The sequence below is a fragment of the Colius striatus genome, chromosome 1, assembly GCF_028858725.1.
Source record: "Colius striatus isolate bColStr4 chromosome 1, bColStr4.1.hap1, whole genome shotgun sequence".
Taxonomy (NCBI): Eukaryota; Metazoa; Chordata; class Aves; order Coliiformes; family Coliidae; genus Colius; species Colius striatus.
Window position 1 is genome coordinate 109,843,974 of NC_084759.1, and position 26,048 is coordinate 109,870,021.

A 26,048-nucleotide genomic window follows, 5' to 3' on the forward strand; every position below is an offset into this window, starting at 1 on the left:
AAGATTGAAAATAAAATTCAGTTACCTATTTCCTGCCATTGAACAAGACAAAAAGAGAGGCAGATGTGTCCAGGTGAACCTAAACTTGTCCATTCTATGCTATTCTCTGCTTTAAGGCTAAGACCCACACGCAGGGACACATTCCAGATTTCTTTCAATTATCTCCTTAGAACCATCAGTAAACTTAGGGATAGTTTGGTGGATTGGCCTCTTGGCACACTTGCTTTTAGAACAGGTATTAAAGATACTCCTAACCAAAGGAAAGATTTTATTAGTTCAACTCATGCAGACAGATCATTATTGTGTTTTGAATCATTATTGAATGTTATTGTGGTGTTCAAAAAGGCAGGAGGGGACTGACGTACAGGTGTGTTTAAGTAGTAATGAGATGCATTCATGATGCACTCTCCAGAGGATAAATTCATGTCCTCTCCAGATAGAGAGGCACTGTAGGTTAGATGACCTACCATGTGAATATTCAGAGGCCTTTTGTCTCTAGCTGTCTTCAGTGGTTGAACAGAAGGAGGAGCAAGGAGAAAGAATTATCTCTTGTCTATGAAAATGTTCACACCAAATTGGTGGGCAGTATGGGAGGACCTTGTACTGCCATCACTCCTCCCTTGCTTGGTCTGCAAGTGAGTAGGACATCTCCAGCCCATCAAACCCTGCTTCCTACAGTGGAGTCTTTTCAGGAGAGAGGCTACAGCACCTCACTGTAGGGATAGGAACAATTCACACTCCCGTCACATTCCTCACTACAGCATTCCCAAAATGATGCTCTCTATGTCAGAAACAGGTACTTGAGAAGTTTGAGAACAGGTCTTCTCAGCCAAGCTGATTGTGAATGAGTTCAGTTATGCTGAAAAACAGGCACCTCCATCAGATTGAGGCTATATTGCTCCCCAGGCAAGCTGAGAGCTACTCCAGGGTAGGTGGTGTAAGCTTTCCCACTCAGACAAGGCCGATGACCAGCGGGCTCCTCAAATCCTGCAGCTACTTACTGAAAAATGAGAAGGGTATTTGTCACATATGGGAAGGCTTTGCACAGAGAGCATGTCATTTGCCTTCAGAGGGCTGAGCCAGGCAGGGAAGAGGGTCTGCAAGAGGCTCCATTCCCTCCTGAAATTCAGTGTGTTGGTGAGGGATGACACTTCAGTTTCAACAGAAGTCACAGCACTGTTTCCCAGAGTTTCTTGCTGGCCTCCAGGCACAGTGCGATGATGGTTTATTTTGACTTAAGTAGTTTCCTCCCCACAAGTGCATCCCTTAGCTGAGCAGGTCTTATAGGTGTAGAGCTTTACCTCTGCCATGCAACGAGGAAAACCTGCTCCCAGCCACCCTTGCGGCTGCTGGCACTTGACTTGGGGCTTCTGGAGATCTCCAACAACCTATTTGTGGGGCTTTTGTGGATGCTTAACAGAAACTTCCACCAAATCACTCAGCTGCCAGTAATATGCTCCCCATGATAGCTCACAGACACCCCCTGAGTTCACAGCCTGCAGTCAGCTGTGTCTCAGGTGAGAGGCAACAGATTGCAAAATGAAATACCAGTACCACAGACCAGAACAGCCTTTACCAAGAGACATGCAAAAATATGATTTTCCTGTCGTATCATCCCTTTGAATGGGAGAACACATAGGGATGTCATTTCCTCAGTCTCTGGCTGCAGCAATTAAAGGGAAGTCCTCACCACTCTGCTGCTGTCTGTTCCTGCAACCCCTCCAGCCCCTCCTGCTACGGCAGGGCAAGTGCTCATCGGGCTGTGCTGTGAACTCAGTTGCTGAAACGATCTGGGTTAAAAATAACCGTGTAAAGAGTTAAGCGATGTATTTTTAGCCCAGATCATTTCAGTGATTCAGTTTACAGCACAGCCCCACAAGCTCACACTGGTGCAAGGGAGAGGGGGAAGGGGGGAAGGAAAGGTCAAGTGAGAATGAGCAGTTGGAAACATAAGCTGTCTTTCTACCAAAACAGAACCTTATGAAACTACGCCCCAAAAGCACTGATCATCTGTTGTTTTCTACACCATGAAAGCACTGATCCTCTCTTGTTTTCATCTAGCATATTGACAACTGCCTTCTTGTAGCATGGCGTTGAGATCTGGGCGCTGAAGATCACTATTTCTGGATCCTGTTTGTGTAATCAAGACACTTGCCCTGAGCATCCAATGCTTTATTGTATCTGCCTCTGACACACTGTGTTTGATATTATTTTTTGCCATATTTGCATTTGCTGAGGTAGTTTGTAGGTGCAGCAACAAAAACCTCCACAAGAGTCATGGAGGACTGTTGCAGAGCTTGTGTGAGTGCACAGTATGGGAAGGCAGCCAATATGAGCGACTGGTGGGGGAGCAGGGTGCAGGGAATAATTTCTGTGAAGCTCTTTAGAAGCAAGGGATGTGGAGGTCGGGGACTGGTCTCAAAACCACGTCTAGATGCAGCTGCATGAGAACGGGGGTGGAAAGTGCACAGGGCCAATACCAAAAGCTGTGTAACTGTCACTGATTTCATATTTGCTGAACACTCCAGCCTTGCACGATGCTGTGGAAGTCTTGCATCTCATCTAAAAGAGGCTCCATCTGACCAAAATATCCTACCTGCACAAGCAGACAGTTCAGAGGATTCATGGGAGAGGGTACTAGGGTAGTACAAATCTCTGCTGTTATTCAGCTGGCATGTAATTGTTAAACAAGCTGAAACACTCCACTGTATGGCAGCTAATAGATCTTTGCCCTTTTAATCAGCCAAGCCATATGCACAAATCCAAACCTGAACTCCTTCAGTATCTGCTTCCGACCCCCACTGGTACCATTTCAGACTAGTATTTCCAGTGCCATGTTATGGACAGTGACAAAATAGGTGGGATCCCAAACCCATGAGATGGAGTCATGATAGCTTTCAATTACAATGGATTGGATCATGACCAAAACTGCTAACTGAGGGCTGTTGGAGACAATTTTACACTTGTCCCAGCAGGCCATTCAAATTCATCCCCAAAACCATCTCTGGCTTTCCACTTTTCTCCAGTTTTCATAAAACACTTGCTGTCTTCACTTGTCTTCCCTTTGTCTACATTTGTCTTCACTTGTCTACACTTCCAATTTGTAGCTTAAATCTTGTGGCCTTTGAGAAAAGCCCTCTGTGAGTACCCAAACTGGATGCTCAGAGAAACTCTTCAATCTCTTTACATCTTTTCTATGGACTTTTAATATGCACTTTCTCTCACCTGGTGCCCACAGTGGGTCCACAGGCTCTAGCAGGAGAATTGGCAAATGTCAATGAACCAGATAACGACATCGCTGTCCTGAAGGCCTCCCTCTGTGAGATGTTATTATTCCCACATCAGGCAGACTTATTGGCCCTCGCATTTCCTGACACATTAAATTGCAGGTGAAATTGTGATTCTCTTCTCCAGTGCTGCCAAAGGGACCAGGGTCATTTTTAAAGGCAGATGAAGAAAGACGGAGTTGAAAACTATCTTCAGATTTACTCAATTTTATAAAGTTATTTGGACGAGGAAAGTGAAATCTCTTACAGAGAACTTGATAGTTGCACTTCCTCTTTTGCAGACAGTGCCACTCTTACATTGATGGTGTAATTCAATTCCTGTTTTGCTGCTCTGTCTGACCTTTTTCGGAATACGCAATGCTTAGACACTTATTTTTATGGAACAGTAGAAGACCTCAGAGTAGCAGTCACCAAATTACTAATGGAGTAAGTCTTTTAGCTTAGCTTGCTAGTTTTAGTCCATACAGGCTGACCATGCTTCTCTCCTGAAAAGAAGCATCAGTTGGTTACAAAGAGCACAAAATTAACATCTGAGTAATTTCACTCTTTTTTTTTTTTTTGATAAAAATGTGCAGAGCTGCTTCTGTTCAACATTTATAAAAGGAATGGATTATGTCACTGAGATAGGAAAAATGACCTGATGGGAAAGGTTGCATTAATACTGTGGGGCAGGAGGGAGCCAGCACTGTGCTTTTAGGTGAGAGGAGCATATCTTAGCCGTGGAAGAGGCTGAGGGCTAGTATATGATCTGGCACAAGAGTGAGAAAGTGAGGCTTTCCATCATCCTCCCAGTGGGAGGGAGACTGCCAGTCCAGCCTCTGGAAGTCAGGGGGATGATGTTCTCCTTGCAGTGCAAGGAAGGGAACACTTGTTTTTTGCCTTCATAGGGCACTTTGCCTTGTCTAGAAGACACAGAGAAGCTGTAGAAAAAGCTGGATACAGGACGGCAGTGTAATTGCCAGAAAGGATCTTAGAAAGGACTTTTCCTGTTGCAAAACACATAGCGTAATCGGAGAGTGTGCAGCTGGCAGTTTCAGGAGGACACAGCCCATGGGCTACTTGTGCTAATCTTAGAATGGCATGTTCAGTGCTTCCTGCGGCCCAGGCAGCAAGCTTCACACCGGCAAGAGACGCACTGCAAGCAATGCCTGCTACCAGCAAAACAAGAAATGGTGTGGAATCATTCCAGCCTCATAGCTTTGATCAAATCCAAAGAAAGAGAACTGTGTTTTCAGTCTGTAACTCAAAAAAAAAACAACCCACAAAAACCAACCCAAACCCAACATAAAACCAGGGAAGAAAAGAAAACAACACAACCACTCCAAACAAGAGGTCAAAGAGGCCAAGAGGAAGTGCATTGTCTTTTCTGGGCAAAGGCTGTGAAAGAATCTCTTGGAGAAAAAGGGAGGCAACCCTTCCACCACAGACACTAAGCACCTGCAGCTCCTCAGCCTCAACCAAGCCCTCAGTTTGCGTGTCTGTTCTGCCATGGGAGCTGGTATGCTGAGCCAAGCCTCCCAATTCATCCCAGCTTCTCCAGGTTCATTCTTTGCCCCCTAGTCTTTCCAGTCCGCCCTCCCTTCAACAGAAGGGAGCCAGCCTGCACCTGGGAACAGCTTTCCCTCCCCACTCAGCATAACCATCATTTTCTCTGTGCAGCAGGTTGCCCTGCTGATGGGCTTACCTCAGTGTTCCTTCAGTTCCCCTTATCTGCCACTTCCCTTGCCTGTAGTTACTCTAATGAAAGCTGAAAAGATGGAGAGGAAGTTGCTAAAGTTCAGTGAGAGGAGACGTCTTGATACAGCTTTTGTGGCTGGATGCAAAAGAGCTGGTCTGAAGTGTATGGGAAGTTTAACCGGGAAGACATAGTGAGGATTCTGGAAACAGGGAATGGAAGACAATTACTTGCATTTGTGGGCCTGGGAGCAAGAAGATAATGTTTATTGGGAGCATTTCTTTACAGCTCTCTGAGAAAGAGGAAAGCCCTTTTCCACAATGCAAGCAAGCCTTAGCCATACTGCTCTCTACCAGCTATTTCAGACTAGATAGTGCTCTGAGCTGCAGATGATGAGTTGATCTTTAATGTAACCTCCTTTATTTGCCTTTAAACTAAAAAATAGGAGTCTTCTTTACTGTGACTTCAAGGTTCCACAGCTATTTCTCCAGACCCTGTAGCATGGTGACCCAAAGGAAATGGCTCATACATCGGTCAGATTGGTGTTTCCAGACCCTTTCACCTCTGCTAATGCTGAAGGAGTGGTTGTGTTAACGAGACAGCAGGTCCCTCCCAGGCAGCGCAGTGCAAAGGGAGAAGGAAGGGCTCCGATTAAGCTTTTGGAGAAACGGAAAAGTATTCCCTTAGCAACAGCCTTTGGGGAAACTTTCTGAGCGAGAAGCAGGAGAGTATTGAGGCAGAGGTGTGAGAAGTGTGGTTCTGGTCAAGTGTTCATGGTGGTACTAGATGGAGCAGAGGTATGAGGTTCCTTCCTGATGGTTCATAGTCAGGTTTGGTTTTTTGAGGTCTCTGCTTCTAACAAAACAAATATTATTGGTTAGTCATTCTCTGTTCCTCTGGTTTGCTTTTCCTTGGCATCTGATACTAGAGATGAAGAACAAAGATTTTCTTTCATCAATTTTGATTTCAAGGCTTTCTACTCATATTGCTTGATACACACACCCCAAAGAAAACAAGGTGAATGTAGGATGACACCAGGGCTGTATGCTGTGGGAAGAACCACACCACCCAGTCTCCAACAAGCCTCACGCTTCTCAGCCTGTTGTCAACCCAGGGGAGGGGAAGCTTCTCTCAGCCCTGGAATTTCCTCCCCACCTCCCCACTCGCCTAAGCATTTCACTGCCAAAAAGCAGAACAGCACAGGGACATCCCCAAGCAGATGTTGGCTTGCTGAGAGAACAGAGAATGGCTGCTTGTGGCAGAACCACTGGAAAAAGAGGGATGACAGTGATCAGGGCTGTAACAAGGGATAGAAGGGCTGAGAAGGTGCCTGGGAACATCCTTTACTGCCCTATTCCATCTGCTCACTGTGAGGAAAAGATGGGGAACAGAGTTGGCTTGCAATATTCAGTTTGCTTCCAGCGAAAAGTACTGAGTGTAGGCTCTTCAACTATTGCTGAGAGGCTCTGCATGAATTACTGTTTTTCTGAGATATTTGAAAACACTGCTAGGTCCTGTCTTCCCAAACCTCTTGCTCTCAGACTGGATGATTGATGCCAGATGTGAGAAACTTTGCTCTAAGTCCCTGCTTACTCTTGAACTTTATAACACATAGGCAGGCTTCTCTCTAGCCTGCTTGATTTTCCCAGTCTTTGCTCATAACTCGTTGTTCCCATTTTGTCAGAACAGGCCAGCAGAGACCAACTCGGAGGTGGACAAGTCAGCATCTCCCTCAGTGGCTCAACTGGCAGGGAAATTCAAAGAGCAAGCAGCCAATATCACTGGAAAAGAGGTAAGGAGCTCTGCAGCCACCCACAGGTAATCGAGTGGGAAATGAAGCACTCACCTCTGCCTGTAGAAGTTAGAATATCAGTCATCTAAGCATGAACCCACCTTGATTTTGAATCTTTGCAAAGGATTTGTCCCTTGGTGCAATGCAAGCTGTGGCAGTGTCTTCCATGCATTGCTGACTTGTGGACAAGTATTTTGGTAAAGCCATACCTCAGAACAACTAGACACCATAACTGAGACACGGTAAAGCTCGGGAGGGTACATGTGTACATACCTAACAGCAGCAGCCAGCAATGCATGTGCTAACTGGGCTGGCTTTTGTGGGCAGAGGGCAATAATAAATAGTGAAATAGCTGATATTGAGCCATGGAAAAAGAAAGCAAACAACAGACTATGCAGTGGAGAAGCCAGTGGCAGGTCACCAGCACTGTGCTCACAAAGAGAAGGTTTCCTCCAGGTAATTCCTTCTGCATGGGTCTGAAGGAGAAAGCTGTCTTTTTATTTGCCCTTGATACCTCTTCCCAATGACATTTCTGACTCTGTGCCTGTCTCTATCATGCCAAAACTTTATTGAAAGCCCGCTATGCCAAGCATTACCTCACAAGCTGTCTTTTGCCAGATAGCAAAACACTAGGACACTTCTCTTAAGATGAAAGGAAAGTCAGAGTGTTTGTGGATGGGGGTTGACATTTCAGGAGAGCCCCCTGTATCATTATGCACTTTTTTAGAAGGATGTTTACTGGTGGCCACCTTCAGCCAATAGGTAACCCCTTAAAATGGAACAGCTTCCTACCGTTGCTCAGCTGATTTAAGCATGTCCCAGGCTGAGCTTGAGGGCATCCTTGCTGTCACCCCTCCTGTCTTTGGCTGGATGCAATGGTGACCTCTGTCCTGCAGGGCTGGTATGCTACCATCTGTCAGAGACACTCCCACAGCAGGGCTGGGATGGGAAGAGCCAATCTCTTCCCAAGCACTTTTTTTTTTATTCCTCTAGTCACCAGCGCACCACTACATCTGTCCCTTCGCAGTCATTTCCTCTTTTTAAGGTATGGGATTTAATTGCACTAAGTCACTCTTCAGAAGGCAGCAAGTTCCCAGACCTCTCTAGTGTTATCTGCAGACCTTGGCATCTCCTAAGCCAAGGCAGCATGGAGGGGCCTCACAGTGGGGGGAAACATCCTCTCCAGAGACAGAGGAGGACAACGTTTCCTATCCTTTCTCTCCAAGCCATCTGTCACTTCCCCACTGGCTTTCTCAAGCTGGCTTCAGATTAATGGCTGAGTGGATGGTCTTTAACCCTTGCTTCACCCATGCCTATCAGCCTCTGATACATTCACTGTGGCACAGCATTTTATGATTGCAAAATAGTAGGGTTTCAATAATAATAAGTCATGATATTATTGCTTCCTAGTGTGATATAAGGATAAAAGCAGGGCTGCCCTTGACCACTTAGAGAGGCAGCATTGCAGCTGGATGCAGTACCACCTGAAGTTAAGTAACACTGAGTTTACAGGTCCTCCAAGACAGCCAACTCTACAGAGGGCAAAGGCACCACAGTCCAATTTGTCACATGCCTGCCAGTTAGAAGGTAACAAAATTATCCAAATATTATATTGTGGATCTTATCCAAGATCCACATTATTACCCCAACATTTTGTCTGTTAACAGACAAAAAGTGTGGTAACAGCTTGGCAAGAGACTACAAACCTGGCATAAAAATAGAGACATCTTGGCTTCAAGGCCAGAGCAATAGTTATAAAAGAGCAGCTCCACAAGTGCTGTGTTATGTGTCTCTTCCATCCTAGTGAGCACCCTCATCCTTCAGAGAGCCCAAGGACACCCAGAAGGAACTGATGTCCCTGCCATGAAGTTGCCTTGTTTCTTCTCCCTTGGAGAATCTGTGTCTTAGTCAAATTAAAGGTTACAGCTAAGGACTTGTCTCTGTGAGCTTCTTTATTAGAGAGAAACAAATGGGGCTGTAGGGCACATTGGAAGTCAACATTCCCCTTTTTGCCCCTCAAAACATATGATGCAAGACAGGAAAACCATGAACCAGGTAGGCAGCTGAGGCTCACTAAAAGGAAATCCTGGAAATAAGACAGGAAAGAGAACAATAACGAGATATTCCAGTTTGAGGGGTTTTGCATCAGGATGCTTTGAAGATGAACCTTCTGGGAAGGCTTCTCCACCCTCCACAGCTTAGAAGAGTGTCCTTTGCACAAAGTCTGAGGGGTCATGGTTCATGATATGGACTGCTTTTCCCACACTAGGATTGGAATCGAGATGCTCCAAGCACACCTAGCATGCTGGCCACATGCCCATATACTAATATCTTATGCTGCCTTTGGCTGACTCCTTTAGGCCAGCTGAGCTGTGCCATCCAAGCAAGTCACAGAGCATGTCCTTTGGTGCTTGAATTCCACTTCCTTTTTAAAAAAACCCTGACTTTCCTGCTGCTGTGTTGGTTGTTTTCTTCTCTTAGGTACCACCACATAAGCCAACTCGGAGGAAACCACCATGCTCCCTTCCATTGTATTCCCATAAAACTGAGACAAGTGACAATGATGAGCAAGTGAGTATCAATTTAATAGGGAGACAAGGTCTCTCTTCTCTGCAGCCTGTTCTCTCCAGAGATATGAGCTCCAAGATAGCAGAGACATCAGGCTGTGCAGCAAAAGACATCAATCATGCAGCATCAAATCTTACCCTGCTCACACACACCCAATCACTCAGAGTCCGTTCCATGTTGTTTCCCACTCCTGTAGCATGGACAGAGACTCTATTTCTACTGCTTTTGGGTTTACCTTTAGAGCACCAACCCAGTTACCACCTCTCAAGCATTTTAAAGTAGAAACTGCTGGCGTTTATTAGATTTGAACAACACTTAACAGGGAGCATCGATGCTCTTTGTTGCCTTCAGATGAACTCTAGAGGTTTGAGCATAATGGTGTAATAGTTGAGAGTGTTCTTGAAATTTTTCCTTCTTCAGAAAAAGGGAATAATTAATACAGAGTGAAGAAGGGTTTTGTTAGCAATATCCACAGAATATTGCCTTTTGGTGTCCTCCATACAGCACCCTTGAATGAGCAGGTCCCAGTAAGCTGGCTGCTACTCACTAAAGTTTATGCTCAGGCTCTTTCTAGTCACTTCTGTCCTTCTGTATTTCAGAGTATGAGGTCTACCCACCCAATTTCACATTGTTACCTGCCTTTAACATGGGGGTGGCTCTTTGTCATTCCTTTCTAACAGCTACAGACACTTGCTGCCTCCATGCCAGAGAAGCACAAGCTTTAGAATCTCAGATTCCTTCCTTTTCCTTTGTATTTGAAAAAAAGCAATATGCCCCTTCTCGAAGCAACATTCTCCCTTTCTCAAACTGTTTTCTTCCTTTCATAGCTCTACCTTTCCTGCCTATGCTATTTGGATACCTTTTAACTCTGTTAGTCAAGTAGCGGCAGAAAGCCTTTCCCATCACAAAAGCATCACAGTTTTAACCAGCATTAAAGATTGTACTCTTTAAGAGGTAGAATTTTAGTCTATCTGGTCCTGAAGTAATACCAGGGGAAACTGTGTCATAGGTTAGGTACCTTAGTGAAGGCCATGTAGCAGTAGAGCTATTACACATCACCTAACTCAGACACTTCAGCCGTAAAGTAGACAATCACCTTTTCTCCCAGGGGAGAATACGTGCATATAGAGGTCTAGGATGGCTAGATAATAAAAGGACAGCACAGTCAGGAAAGAAGAATGCAAACTTTTGTGTGAAGATGCTATATGAGGTTTCATTTGCTCCTCTACTATCTTACCTCTTTGAAGTTTTCTGCCTTCATTGTATTTCCTCTTTTTCACCTACTTTACCATGACTTTTTCAAATTTCATTTTGTTTTGCAGAAGCGGTCACCAAATGTTTGCCCCATTCCCAAAGTCAAGGTGAAAAGCTCTCCCATGATTGAAAAGCTGCAGGTAGGTCCTGGAAGAGCCCATATGCCTGCGCTTGCAAATTAAAACTGGTTGGTATTTGCCATGGCTGCTTCCACTGTGGAGCATCCACAGGGGAAGGAGATCTAAGAGCCAAGGCTGACAGCTAGGTGGAGCAGGGCAATGGCCTCACCGATGAGGGCCCAGTCACACAATACACAGGCAAGGAAGGCAGAGCAGGTCTGGTGACAGTGACCAGTCCACTGATCCTCAGGCATGTCCATAGGCAGGTCAGTGCATGAGTTGGGATCATTTGGATCTGCGGGATACATGGCTGGGCACAGGCAAGGCAGCGGCATGGCTCAGGTAGGGAGCAGGGGCAGTGAAAGAGAGAAAGTGAGAGAAGCCCTGGCAGAGGCTTCTTCCAGCTCTTTCTTTGCAACACTCTAAATCAAACTAAGTCTATCAGAGAGCTGGTCTTGAGTGCAGACAGCTAGAATGCTGGCAGTGGGGAGCACACTCCAGGCTCTGACACTTCCCTGTGTGTGCCTAGAATCCCTGTGTTTCCTGTGCCCCGATTCTCCCAGTTACACACAAACACACCCAGTGCTTCCTGCCCTTCTCATATCTCTCTGTAATGGTGGTTGATCCATGCCACCGAGGGCAGCTCAACACCTCATAGCCCCTAGATGTACTGCCCTGCCAGCTGCGTCTCCTGGCAGCAGCACACGTGGCTGCAGGGCAGAGAGCCTCCAGGCTGCCCTGACGCCAGGTAAGCCTGTTCATAGCACTGTTTCTCTTAATGCGCTTAAGGACATTTGCCTACGAGACAAACTGTGGGAAACTGTGTTTTCCCACAGTTAATCACAAACTTGCTTCTTTCTGTGGTCTTCTTGCTCCTCACAACTAGGCAGGTCATTCAGACCACTTGCAAACAAGGCTTGAAAATGTAATGACTGCTTGGGTACATACAATGATGATTTAAATCTCAAAATGATTGCTGGCTGCTTGCTCAGACATTCTCCCAGCTCAGCCACTGTAGATTATGCTGGCTTGGCTGGGTCACTGGAAAATCCCAAAAGACCTCAGGATGACAGAAGGACGTGTCCTGCAATCCAGCTGCTGGGGAAGGGCAAATGCCCAGTCATAACTTTTCCTGCTCGGACTTATTTGTTGACAGTGTCACCAGGAGAGATCCATAAGCAGAAGGTATGTGGGTTGTGACAGCTGAGAGATGTGGCAGCTCCCATGGCAAGAGCAAGGGTTCCTCCATGTGGTTACCATGTATAGTACATGCATGTCTGTGACGGGATGTTTTTCTTTGCAGGCCAATCTGGCTTTTGCTCCAGCTGCTCTGCTGCCGGGAGCGTCTCCCAAAAGCCCTGGTCTGAAAGCCCTGGTTTCTCCATTCAGCACCCCTCCCTCAACACCCAGCAGCCCAGGGGTTCAGTCCCAGCCCGGTGAAGTGAATGAGACCCCAGTCAGCTTCGATCAACCCCCGGAAGGCACTCAGCTGCAATTCTATAACAAGGTAGGGGATGTGTCAGGATTTCTCCATCACAGCAGGATAAGGCTTGCTTATCATTTTGGGATGAAGAGGAAGAGGAGGCTGTAGCCCTCAGTCCTGCCATCACTGTGCATGTTTGTCACCAAGGTAGGAGATCTCTTGTGCTGGACTCAAAACAGATTTTCAGTTTAGCTCCGTGGAGTCTCCTCTCTTCCTGCCTGCACATGGAGCTTCATGGTCCAGCAGTTCCAGCAGCCTTCCTGGCCAAATGAGTGAAGGGAAGGGGTGAAGGGGCAGGACCTAGTCACATAAGTTCAGCGGTAGCAGGGTGGCTGGTAACTCAGCAGGGAGCACTCTGAGGAGGTTATGCCACATACTAACTAATTTCAGAGGTGGCTGAGGTGCAGTTTCAGGAGCCACAGAGAGCACAACAGTTTGCCGGGTGACTCCACAGAATGCTCAGCTCTTATATGGCGAGCTGTAACCTGCATTCACCATTACCAAATGGAGTGCAGACTCCTGCCACTAAACTGCCAAGAGTAGAAAAGGCTGAGACATCCAAAGTCAGCTGCATCTGTGTAATGAATACAGCATCCTTGGGTTTAGGGTCTAACTTGGACAAGTAAATCAGGACAATGATCTCTGGCACCATCCTTACAGAAGGAAAGGAGGCACATATTAGGGAGCTGCTTGTCCTATAGAGTAGTCTCTCAGTGACAGGCAGCCCTCTTCTCCCTACCTCTCAGTAGCAGAGCAGGAAAAGTGAGGCCACCAGGGTAGCAATCAAGTTTCCCATGGTGTTTTCCTCTGTTGTGCTTTCCTGCTTTGCAGTACTGCTCTGTTGACTGCTTCAATGTCTGCTTTTCCTGCCTCCAAGGTGCGGACGCGGGGATCGATAAAGCGCAGGCCTCCATCTAGGAGGTTCCGAAGATCTCTATCTGAGTATGGAGATGGTGAAGATTTAGGAGTCAATGTCTCCTCTCCAGAAAATGGTGCCAAGGAAGATGGGGATGATGTGTTTGGGCCCAGGGGCAAGGCAGAAGAGGCAGAAACAGAGAGCAAAGAGCAAAAGAAACAGACAGAGTCTGACGAGAAGCCCCCATCAAGGAGAGGATCCAGTAGATCAGAAGATGAAGAAAAAGAGGGAAAACAGGCAGAGAAGATAACTCCTTGCAAGAGTAACACAGAGGAAGCAAAGGAAGAGGAAGTGTGTCGTAGTGTCCCTGGGGAGGAGAACTCTCCCCAGCCTCCCTCTGGAAACATGGAGGAGAAGGTGTGTGAGGGCCCACAGGGGGAAGAGCAGCAAGGCAGTGCCTGTCAACAGGAAAAGAGGGACAAGGAGAAGGAAGAAGCTGAAGCTGAAGCACAGGAGACCAGTGAGAACACAGATGCAGAGAAAGCATCAAACACTGAAGAAACACCACTGGCACCTGGAGCACTGCAGGATGCAGCAGGCTTGGACACTGCCAGTGAGCCTTCAACAACAGCCATGCAGGACCAGGGCACAGCGTAACTGTGACGCACAGGTAAGATGGGTCAGCATCACGATGGCTCCTAAAATACCAAAGGATTTTGCTTATTAACGAAAATGGCATTGGTGACAGAACACACCGACATTTTTGCTGCTTCCCACACCTCAAAAATATCAAATCTCAGGCCTGCAGAGGCTGTAAGGCAGGGTGTTTCGAACAACCAGCCCTTCTGGGTGGTGCTACAGAGAGGGAGGATTGAGAAGAAGCAAAGCCAATCTGGATTCAGTAAAACTACCCTCCTGACCAGCCAACCTGCTCAACTGTTGTTTTGAAAGCAATTTGGAAGTACTTACAGTAAAAAGCACTTTTCCTCAGCAGTAACCATGGATATACCATCTCAGTATGCCTCCTTACAGATACATATTTATACGTATATGTGTGCACACATTGCATATATACATGTGTACATACATATTCTGTGTGTGTGTGTGTGTGTGTGTTAGGTTTGCCAGCAAAAATAGTGTTTGCACACACGCCAGTTTTATGATCAGCCATGGACACAGGCAAACAATGGGCCTCTGCCACTTGAAATATGAGAGGATTTCCACTGGCTAAAGTGAGGCTTGTTCTGTGTAGCTTCTTACATGTTGTCTCGCTGCTGATAATATAGCCACAGGTGCCTGAGGAAACCTCTCATTCCACCTCACCCACCCATCCCTTCTTCAAGTGACTCCTTGGTTCAGAAGGAAGTAGGCTGGTGCTCAGGCTGCAGCTCACCTTTACCTCCTAACACAGAACCTACCAAAGTACCTCCAGGTCACATGACTTCCCAGCACTGTATTTACTTAGACCCATGATTTTTTTTTTATCATTTCCTTATTTTTCTTCTCTCAAAAGGACATACCCAATCAGGGCACAGGAGACTTAACATGCAGATAGGAGCCATCTAGCCCAATCAAGGTGGAAGCTACCGGAAAACCTTCGGTGGCAGGAGAAGAGCCGAATACGGATATCCCCCGAGGTCCAGACTCATCCTGGAGCTGAGTGGCTGCTTCCTGACTCTCTGTTTGTCACCATCATATTTTGGGACAGTTGGAACATGAGACTAGCTTGCAATTACTTTGGAGTTCAAAACTGAAGTGTTGGCTGACGTTCCTCAGTGATATTTGGGGACTCAGAGATCTGATACCTGCTGCTGACAGCCACCACCACTCCTGCTTCCTCTGCTCCTTCATCCTGCCCCAAAATGTCCTTTTCTTCTCCCCTGCATTGGTCTTAGATGAAGTTCCTGGCTTACATACATACATACATACATGAATGGTGCCTTTTTCATAGCTTCTTTTGAAATATTTTGGGGTTTCAAATTTCAGTAAATGATGTTTTGACAGTAGGAAAAACAACGTTTTCTCCATATATGCTGTATGGCAGGCAATGTGAACTCTGAACATGGGGAAAACTCTTAGGACGTTGTTCATAAGCATAAGATCCCTTTGAAGTGGGGATCAAGCTGACTGATCTGTGAAACAGTCAGCTGTGGTAGGCAGTTTTTCTGTGGCTTCAGCTTTAGAGTGTTTTTAGCACTGATGGAAAGTAACAACCAACAGATTTGAGGCACAGAAAAGATGTGCTGCTTTGGTCAATGGGGCAAGCTTTCTTATCCAGCTCTGGGCTCCAGTCCAGATTTAAGAGGGTCACCTGCCCATCAGTTTTTCCCACTTCCAGACTGTCTCATCTTTCGATTCTCTTCTGAAACTTTCTCTGTGTGGCCACCAAGTGCCACTCATAATACAAAGCATCCTGGATTCCTGGAAGCAGCTGATTCATTTTATGTGGGTCAAAGAAGAGGTTTTAGACAGCTGAGTTTCCAGCCATACAGCCTGACTGAATATGAATTGGTGAAGGTCAGATAGTCAGTCACTCCCAAGTACTTAGTCACTGTACTAGATTTGCATTTATTCTTGGGGTACTAGTAAAGTCACGGGTCTAGCAGCTGCTAAGCCAAAAAAGCTTTTACATCTGGAGAGTATTTGTTGCCCATAAGAAATCAGTTATTTGAGGAAAGGCAGGTAACAGACCCTCACCTGACCAGTTTCCTGATGGTAGCGCTTGAAGTTATATCTGCAGTACTGAATAGAAAGCTGCTCTGGCTCAAGACCGTGGGGTTCATGTCTACAACATGACATGGAGCTGTGGACAAGTCTTGTCAAAAGCTGAGCCAAGGACTCAGCTAGCCTTTCAGTGGTGTAAATGGTTAGGAGCCACCAGCCACCAGTACCCAGAAACACAGCCACAGCTACAGAGACCAAGGATAGAACCAACCAGCTCCTCTTCATCCATCACAAAGCTCCTCCTAGCAAACAGTTAGCTGAGCAGAGTCAGAGGTTTGGGTTGTCTCTCTCTATAAGCACAAGCATTTTACAGAACACGGCCCACATTCCATCCTTGAGAGGGCTCTGCAACACAGCAATGTTACACACCCGAGGTTTTTGAGGGGCACCCACTTTCTGTTCACTGGCTCTAAAATTGCAAGGGAAGAAGAGACTCTGCGTCCTGCCTTTCTTTTTCCCAAGTGGGAGCAGAGGTGCTATTTGCTGGGAGCCAGAGGTGTTGACCCTCCTATGTAGCACAAGCCTGTTGGCAAACACCATCCCCATGTCCCTTTGAGCTGTGCAGTGGAGCACTGTTCCCTTTGAATCCATTTTAATCTGTTTGTTAGAGCTTCTATTCCAGGGCAGGCTGCAATCATTCACTGTACTCTGTTTCTTCTCTCAGAAGAGTATCCCATCTGGATGTGAGCGATTGTGCCTTAATGTATATATAGATATATGTGTGCCTGTTTAGAGAATGAGTATGTGTGTCCTGAGCAAGGGAATGGAAAACCGAGGGAGGAACAGAAGAAATAAATGGTGGGATAAAACCAAAACAAACCAAAATCTGTGCTTTTCCTCCTGGGGAGGGGAATAAGCCTGAGAGAGCTGGTAGCAGCAGGCAAAATAGGGGTGGGATTTCCACTGCCATTGGAACAGTTTAACATTTTATTTTAATTTATTTCATGGTATTTTTTATTTTTGGGGAATAGCAATAACCCATGTGCTCAATCCAGAAAGGAGGGTGTTCTTTGAGGCAAGCAGTGACACTGGACCGTGTTACACTCCCTGCCCCAGCCCTGCAGGTATCAGGAATCTAGGAGCAGAAGAAAGCAAAGCCATCTAGCCTAGTGACGTGTCTCCCAACAACACCCAAGGTGACACACAGTGACTCTTCCTGTGAGATTTCCCAGCTTCTGGCAATCAACAGTGAAGTGACTTTCTGTGCCAGAAGTTACATCACCATCTTCATCCTTCATAGCTTTACAAGTTGCAGGGGGAAAAAAAAAAAAGCCTGCTTCTTAGCTGAAGGCATCCACACATTCCTCTTGTGGTAGTGCTCAGTTGCGCCAGGGGAGGTTCAGGCTGGATGTGAGGAGGAATTTCTTTACTGCAAGGGCTGTCAGGCATTGGAAGGGGCTGCCCAGGGAGGTGGTGGAGTCACCGTTCCTGGAGGTGTTTAAGAGATGGGTAGATGTTGCACTTATGGAAGTGGTCTAGTGGTTGATAGGGCTGGGACAAAGGCTGGAGTCCATGATCTTAAAGGTCTCTTCCAGCTGAAACAATTATATGATTAGCATTAGGACACTGCAAAAGCAAAATCCATAATGCCCCATCCATGCTCCTAGGAAAGTTTGGTTTGGGCAGCACAGTCTTACATCCACAAGGTGTACAAAGTCAAAACGTTTTGACTGAAATGCAGACCACAGCTTGGTATGGCGTATAGGGTAGGGACACCTACTCAGACCTGTATCTATCTGTTAAATTGCTGAGGCTGGAGTTTATACAACACTGAGCATCAAACAGGAAAACGCCCTCACCAAATAAAATCTGATATAATTTATACAGTTCCTCTGTTGTGGATAGTACCTGAAAGATTAAAAAAAGGCAAAAGCATAAACCTTACAGGCTAGAAGACCTTTAAACTGGGAAGGATGGAAAAGAGAGCAAGAATGAAGATAAAGGATGAGAAAAGAATGCAGCACTAGAGCAAGGAGAGTGTTGCAGTTGTGTTTGGCTGGGATTGTCCTTTTGTGGTGACTTTTTGAATGGACTGTTACAACTGTTGTGTGAGCCACAATAAAATGTTAGACTTTGGGTAAGGACTGAGAGCAATTACTGATGAAAGGAATAGGGATTTTGGAAGACCTGGGATGTAAGGGAGGCTGGTGCAAAGGTGAACGAGGGAGAAGCTTGAGGGTGACCGGAGGTGTTAGCAGGGAATAGCACAGCAGGAACAAAGTGAGAGCCAAAGTGGCAACAAGGAGTGGGTTCAGAAATCAAGGGAAACACTGCTAGCTACTCGGGGCCCCACTCCACGTGAAACACTCCCAGCGCTGGGGCCCTTTTCCCAGCAGCCCAAAGCCCTTCACGAAGTCCTTTCCCTCAGCCGCTCCCGGGGCCACCTGCTGGAAGGGTCCCATCCCACAGGCACGCAACACACCCGCTTAGTCGGCAGCCGTGAGAGGATTCGCAGAGTCTTGCACACACAGTTACGTGTATATCGCTCACATACAACGACGGAGGGGTGGAAGGCTCTGCCTACCTGTCAGCCCACCTGCCACGACGAGGGCCGCGGGACCCACTGCCACCCGCCCTCACACCTCGAGGGGGCGCAGCGCCTAATGGTTCCTCAAACCGCGGCCCGGGATAATCCAAAGCCGGGGGGTGTCCCATTCCCCCCTTACCATCAGGTAAAAATGAGCTCGCCCGGCTTCGAGCGGCTGCTGGCCGTGCCTGCCCCCTACGCGCGCCTGGCCCGAGCGTGAGGCGGGTTGGGGGCGTTCCTCCGCCCCTCGGGAGAGCAAAGGAGCGGTATTTGCGCGGGGGAGTTTTGCGAGGGTTGCTGCTAGCCAGCCTCGCTGGAGAGTCAGAATCGCCTCTACGAAGCGCAGCTGTAGGGTTGGGGGAAAGGGGGACGCCACGGGTTATGCTGATGGGGGAGGCAGTGGGAAGTCGCACAGCCTCCGCGGTTAGGGAGAGGAACGGTGGTTTCCGAAGCGGTCGGTAGAACCATTGGCAGTTGTGGGAAGCGGAGGCATGGGGAAGGGCAGACCCACGAAGGCGCTAGCGGGTGGTTGGTGGCTACTTGTTGGGCGGGAGGAGGCGGGAAGTAAGTAAAGTGTTGAGCTAGAGAAAAGGCAGAAGAGAGCGGCTCGTTGGTCTAGGGGTATGATTCTCGCTTCGGGTGCGAGAGGTCCCGGGTTCAAATCCCGGACGAGCCCGCTGAGAACGGAGGCGCGGTTGCGTTTCCTATTTTGCTGCCGTGGTGCTCCCTGTCTTTTACTCCTCGGGCCCGCACGTGGCGGGAGGGTGGACTCGGGGGAAGGAGCCGGAGCTTGGGCCGGGAGGAGCAATCAAGGCACGGCTGCGGTTTGCGGAGGTAGAGCCGACGCCCGTGCTCCCTCGCAGAGGTGGAGGAGCCGCCCCGCAGCCTTGTCTCGTCGGGGGCGCGCAGGGGGTTAGGAAAGGTGAGGACTTTGTGCGGAAGATGCGGGCTAGTGGCGGCCCTTGCGAGGCGAAGAGAAAGCGTGAGACACGAGGCATGGCCCAGTCCTCGTCAGTGGTTAACGGTTATTCCTGCGTTAAAAAGCAAAGGGCCTCGTCATAGATCCACCCCGTGCCCCTTGAGCGCAGCGGAAGGCTCAGGGTCGCATCGCGGCGTTGCGCTCCGTGCGGGGCGGGAAAGCGCTGGAGAGATCGAGGGGAGGGCGGGGAAAAACAAAACTAAAAACAGGGCTCGTCCGGGATTTGAACCCGGGACCTCTCGCACCCTAAGCGAGAATCATACCCCTAGACCAACGAGCCGCCATGAAGATGGGTTTTTCTCCGTTGCAGAGGAAGGCTCGACCCGGGGTGACCCGACCCGGTGGCATCGCCAGCGGCCGCGCCTGCCTGGGCTGCGCCGGCGGCTGCCACTTTCACGGGGAGCCTTTGGCAGGCCGGAACGCTCTCAGCTACTACAGCCGCGCCGACGGGCTCCTCGGACAGGCAGATGAGGAGCCCCTGGAAGGCAGCGTTACATAAGCGCGAGGTGGCAAGCGGGCCTGTCGGCTGCTAGGCGAGTAGCAGCAGCCCGGAGGCGGCGGCGGTCGAAGTTTTCACCCCCACCTCAGCCTGGCAGGTCACGACTCCCATGTCTGACCTCAGCCAGCGACTGCCCAGGAAGGGGGTGCCGGTGAGGTGTCGGTGTGCCAGCCGGGCAGCCACTGCTTGCAGCCTCCTGAACTCTTGCCCCTGCCCCAGTGGTGCGGCCAGCAGCCCACCAAGGAGTGGTCAGGGCTTACGGGGACTACCCTTCTGCGATGCCCTTGTTGAGGCAGCTCGAATAAATCCTGGGCAGGCAGCTTGTCCCTTTTTGCAGTGCTCTGTGTTACTAAAGAGGCACATGCGCTATTACTCTGCGTGCTGTTGCTTTCCAGGTTCCTTCTAACACTCTAGCAAACCTCTTTACCTACCTTCGTGTACAAAATCTGCGTAACAAATAGTCTAGCTATTAACCTCTCCAATCAAATCCCAATCAAAAGAAGGGAAGTTCATGGTTCATTACCACTTTTTAAAGCTGTGCTACGGCCAAACAGGGGTGATGTTACTTTACTACTCTACAGGTGGTGATTTTACGCAGACCTGTTTTAAATATCATTCTTCTTAACAACAAATACTGACGCTAGTCAGCCTAGAGGTCAGTGCTGCCTTGGCTCTTGTCTCCGTATAGTAACAGTTGCTAACTTAATTTTGCCTGTAGCCCAAGAAACTGGAGGATGGTAGGAGGGAGAGACAAGGAAAAAAATAATTGGGTTTTTTTTATGGGCTTTTTAAAAAATATCAAAGTTATTAAGACTAATTGTGACTTGAATTGTCCTTAGCAGTAGTTCATCACTGGAATAGCTAATCATCATCCAGGAAGCTGGTGAAGGGTCTGCAGAACAAGTTTATGAGAAGCAGCTGAGGAAGCTGGACTTGTTTAGCCTGGAGAAAAGAAAGCTGAGGGGACACATGATCACTCTCTACAAGTACCTGAAAGGGAACTCTGTTGAGGTGGAGGTTATTCTCTTCTGCCCAGTAATGAGTGAATGATAGGACACAAGGAAATGGGCTAGAGTTGCACCAAGGGAGGTTTAACTTGGAGATGAGGAAGAACTTTTTCACAAAGAGGATTATTAAGCATTGGAACAGGCTGCCCAGGGAGGTGATGGAGCCACCATCCCTCGAGTCACTTAAAAGATGCATAGATGAGGTGCTGAAGGACGTGGTTTAGTTTAGTGATAGGCTTGACAGTGTTAGGTTGGTGGTTGGACTGTATGATCTTAAAGGTCTTTTCCATGCATAATGATTCTATGGTCATTAGCATCTTTTTGTATTATAAGGTTTCCTCAGAAACACTTTTCGTTGCATAGTGGGTGATCCAAGACAATTGAATTATGGAAAAATAGTGATCAAACTCTTCAAGTACTGTACACAGTTACTGTGCTGCTGCCAGCTCTGAGTTTTGAAAGAACCACTGCATTTCTGTTTAACCAGAGTAAACATAAATGTAGCACTATCTGCCAGTCACAATTCCTCCCAACTTGCAGAGGAAAATGTAATGTTGTAATAAACTCTTAATACTTTCTTCTGCAAATAGAGCCTATGGGTTTTTTTCTTTCTCACTTATGTTCTTTTCTTAGTGTTTCAAAATGAGAGTGTTGGACAGGGTATTTTTTTGCAGGAATGTGTATCGCTGCACACTAAACAGTGTCTACTGTACAGTTTGTCCAGGAGGTACAGAGATGCAGCCTTTACAGAAAACAGTCAAAACCATTGAAAATGAAAAATCAGCCTGGATATATTTGCTTCCTCCTAGAGGTTGTTATCTGTATTTTGTTTGACACATAATCCTGCTTGTGTCCTCTGACAAGCTATTAGAGAGCTCTCCAAAACAGCAGGATAACAAAGGTCTGAATTTCTAACATGAACAGCAGCCAAGCCAAGGCAAACCTTTTCGCCAGTGACACACACTTTTTTAGATCTTCTTTTTGTGATAAGCAGTAACAAAAAAGACATGGGAAGGAATGCTGATGTTACTGTGTGTGAGAAAGCTCAGAAACCTGTTAGGCAACTTGACAGTAGCCTACCAGGAAGCTGGTGTGGTCTCTTCTGCCCCACTGTCTAAGCAGTCCTGTCTGTCACTGTTCCTTGTCTAACCTTACATGGAATTGTCAAGCGAGCTGAATTACTAAAACATTTGATAAATACCAGTGGTATCACTAGACAAAGAGTAGAGTTGCATAGCTAGAGGGGAAAAAGACACCAGGAACTCCCATCTTTATTTTGGTTAGCTTTTCAAAGAGTTATGTGTTGAGATGAGTTTAAAGAATTGTGTCCTGCAGGTTGTAGGCTCTGCATTTAACAGCTTACTGGAGAAGTGTTCCTGAAGTGCTTCGTAGAATGGAGTTTTCCTTTCAGCAAGGACAAGAAACTGAGTGTCTTGAGAAACAGGCTCTGGTGGTTAGAAGAAGAGGTTAATGCTTAGGCTGTACTGATACTGTTGAAGCTAGGATGACCATTGATCAATAGCTTCAGTAAGTGAACCTGACTGATGTATATAAACAATGCATGCTTGCTAATGACTGTAGATTTGAAGGGGGGCTAGAAGTGATCAGGAACGAACCTACTGCCTCAGAAGGCACCAAAGGCTGTCTGGTTGCCTAATTAGCATGAAGTCAGCAACCATCTGCAGTAACTGGGAGAAAGGTAAAGGTGGCAGAGGGAGATAGGGACCACAAACTCCCAGCCCACCTACCCAAATTGTACCCCAGACCCAAAAGGAGAGTGAAGGAAGTGAACTGAGCATACTCATTTACACGCCAGGTGAAGGACTACTAACCAATCACTAAAGAGAAGAACAATACATATGTGTTAGAATATAGAATATGCTGATGTTTGGGTAAAAATACAGCACAAGAGATACTGTTGGTGTGCCAGCTTTGTGGAATTAACATCTAGCACCCATCTTTGTGCAAATGCTCAGTAAAGTGAGTAGCTTGACTCTGTGTGTAGATGGGCTTATTGCACACCAGGTAATGAACCCCGTTTTGTGGGACAACAGTTTTTGGTGTCACAGATAGTACCATGCTGAGCCTTGACCAGTTCATCTTGCCACATCTGTGGGGGAGGAGGGAGCTGTGTGTATTCCAGCACCCACCAGCCTTTTGATCAGGCACTCCTGTAGTTCAAGCTCTATGGTTGGCTGGTAAGCCACACGATGGTGCAATACTCAAAAGAGATATTGAGAAAGAAAGGATCTAAGGAGATCAGTGAGTTGGAACTCTGTTTCTGATTCTGGTTCTGGTTTCTGGTCTGATCTGGTCAGTTCTGGTAACCTTGGATAAGTTGCCTCTTGAAGGGACTGCAGCAGAAATTGACTTCTACACATAGACATGCAAGAAAGAAAACTGGAGACTCATCTTCATAGCTGAGTGTATGAAGTCTTGTTAAAATAATTTTTCCTGGGAAATCATATGGTTTCAGCTTCCTCCACTGAGACTTCTCCTTTTTTCCCTTTAGGATGCATCTTGAAACACTGGGATAAATTTGGTGGGGATCTCCTAACTAAAGAAAAATCACAAAGGTATTGCTGGCAGTGGAGGCCAATGTATAAATCAGAAGATGATGAAAAATGGCCTGAAAATGGAACTCAATTTTTGTTGTTTTGATGGAGAACTAAAAAATGGGGTGAAATATCCTACGTGGATATGATTTCTGCAGTAACAAGTATTTGGGATATTAGAAAAAAGAAAAAATATATTAGTGGCCTGGTAGATTTTAAACATGAAACTGGAATATATGTCCTAAATGAGAAAAAGGGTAAAAAGATAATACTATATTGCAGTTAAAACTGTTTTCTGGATAAAAAGACTGTCCAGCACTTTAAAGGAGCAAGAGCAAACCTTTAAAAGATGAAAAACCTCAGCAGATAAATTAGGGGTATGTAATGGAGTAATTTGATATAAAACCACCATAAAGGAGATGGTCAAGAACAAATACAAAAACCTTGAGAAAGAATTTAAGGTGCACTAATTGTGACTGAAGTAACGGAAGAGTCTGGCAGAGTTGGTCTCTCACCACCCTTCCCTCTGCTGTCCCCACTTTTTACAGCCAGTGTGAGTGTGTATGAAATGTTTTAACTTCCCCTTCTAGTGTTACGTGTGTGAGGAAATCAATGCCTGGGTTAAGGAAAAATGTAAGTAATATGTGTTATTATTTTCTGTTATTTGTTTGAGATATAATCTGTCTTGAGTGGATATTAACCTGTCATGGAGAATTGTTCCATCCAGAAAGAAAGATAATTGAGAGGAATGTGAAATTAAACCTAGAGATAGGGAAACTGGACTGTTTGGTCTTAAGTTTATTCTAATTTGGATTATAAAAAACAAAACAGTGGTTAGAAATCTGATATGTGTGATTAAAGTTTGTAAAGAGGTAAGAGCAAATCAAACTAAAGTACAGAAATGGAGAGGCTAGAAGAGCACCCTAACAACTACAGTGGAAGATTGCAACAGGCTTTATTGATGTATGGAGGAAGAACTCTCCAGAATTTTGTTAACGAATTAACAATGAGTATGTCTGTAAATATTGGACTCTCTTGTCTCCAAATATTCAATTGCTGGCATCAGGTGAGTTCACCTGAACTTTGGAGACAGGTCATGCCAACTGGAACTATAGTTGCACAAAGTGTAGATGATTTGTTATTTACTAGCAAGATAAAGAAAGATTGCTTAAGTGATACCATTTGCTTATGTACCTCTTTAGAAGGGAAAAGATCACCACACATCTTCTAAGCTTTAGCTGATTGAGATCCAGAGGATGGTGTCAATAGGAAACTGCTTTATATGGTGTTTTGTAGAAGGATGGACAAATGGGATGGGGTTGCGTGTGTTGGTTTGGTTTTAAGATGATGGAATGCAGAAAGTGTTAATGAGAAAGGAAAGAAAAAGAATTGATACAAAGATTGTAAAAAGAAATGTGTTGAAGACAGTGGGGAGGCTGAGGAAGTGCAGATGTTGGTTTTAAAGGAAAACCTAGGAAATGTGGATGAAATAGAGTAAGACAAAGATGGGAAATTAGCTTCTGGAATTATACACCCGTGGGTCTTAATCAGTGTGCTTTTTGCAGTAAAGAAGGACACTAGAAAAGTGAATGCATACAGAAATAAAAATTATTTGCTGAATTCTCAGGGAAAGGGGTGGGGGGGTGCTGGAATCAGATGTTAACCTGGTTATGCTAGGGACATCTGATATTGAATGAAGGGGACAGGGGCAGAATATCAAAATTCCCCTAGCTGATCTGCTGGTCCCTTTAAAGCTGGGGAACAAAGTTATAGATTGCTTAGTAGATAGCAGAGCAATCCTTTCAGTAGTAACTAGTTGTAAGGGGTCATTAAATAAAATGTATATGCCAATTATTGAGGTCACGGGAAAGTGAGCCCCTAGGCCGTTTTTAAAACCTACAGAACATACAACTGGAAGTACCACATGAACTCATGACTTTCTATATATGCCAGAATGCCTCCTCTCATTGCTGAGATGTGATCTGTTCTGTAAATTGAAAGCACAACTATCATTTTGTGATGAGTTTATTCAGTTACATGTGTCTGAGGAGACAGCATGGAGAACTCAATTCTGTCTATTGACTGAAGAGGAACAAGAAAGGACTAGAATCTCGGAAGAAATTTTGGATGCCATATTACCCCTGATGGGGGTTTCCAAGAAACCCAGACAGCAAAATCACTACTCAGGTAATGGTGGAATTAAAATCAGGATCACAACTGGTGAGGAAAAAGCTATAGCCAATGAAATTAAAGGCTGGAGTGAGGCTAAAATCGTTAGTCAATGATTTTGTGATGGGAATGTCAATCTGAATATAATGATCCTATCCTACTGATAAAAGAAACATAAAACTCGATAATATAGACTGATACATAATATCTGAAGATAGTCTGTATTTTCATAGAGGTTGGAAGGGACTTTCAGAGAGCATATAGTCCAACTCCCCTGCTAAAGAAGGTCCACTTAGATCAAGTCACACAGAAACATGTCCACACCCTCCTTGGGCAGCCTGTGCCAGGGCTCCTTCACCTTCACAGTAAAATAGTTTTTCCTTATGTTTAAATTGAACTTTTTATGTTCCAGCTTCTTTCCATTACCCCTTGTCCTGTCACCAGATACAACAGAAAAAAGGGATGTCCCAACCTCCTGACACCCACCCTTTAGATATTTGTTAATAAGATCTCCCCTCAGTCCCCTCTTCTCCAGACTAAACAGACCCTGTTCC

The 26,048-nt window shown here is 46.2% G+C and overlaps 1 protein-coding gene and 2 non-coding genes across 4 annotated transcripts in view; 2 read left to right on the forward strand and 1 right to left on the reverse strand.

Annotated features, from left to right (window-relative positions):
• The window catches only part of RCSD1 (RCSD domain containing 1), a 36,395-nt gene extending 18,556 nt beyond the window's left edge, over positions 1–17,839 (forward strand). The window contains exons 2-7 of one of the 2 annotated variants that reach the window (XM_010204934.2): positions 6,647–6,754; positions 9,236–9,325; positions 10,645–10,716; positions 11,999–12,202; positions 13,056–13,704; positions 14,548–17,839. In XM_010204934.2, the coding sequence (XP_010203236.2) occupies positions 6,647–6,754; positions 9,236–9,325; positions 10,645–10,716; positions 11,999–12,202; positions 13,056–13,691 (1,110 nt within the window). In that variant the 3' untranslated portion in view covers positions 13,692–13,704; positions 14,548–17,839. The remainder of the gene's footprint in view (positions 1–6,646; positions 6,755–9,235; positions 9,326–10,644; positions 10,717–11,998; positions 12,203–13,055; positions 13,705–14,547) is intronic. The other variant, XM_062003104.1, reaches the window with a different exon arrangement.
• Positions 17,840–18,889: 1,050 nt separating this feature from the next.
• Positions 18,890–18,961, forward strand: TRNAP-CGG (transfer RNA proline (anticodon CGG)). The gene has a single exon. It is a non-coding gene; the product is annotated as a tRNA-Pro (tRNA).
• Positions 18,962–19,472: 511 nt separating this feature from the next.
• TRNAP-AGG (transfer RNA proline (anticodon AGG)) lies at positions 19,473–19,544 on the reverse strand. Its single transcript has one exon. It is a non-coding gene; the product is annotated as a tRNA-Pro (tRNA).
• Between the last annotated feature and the right edge of the window lie 6,504 nt (positions 19,545–26,048).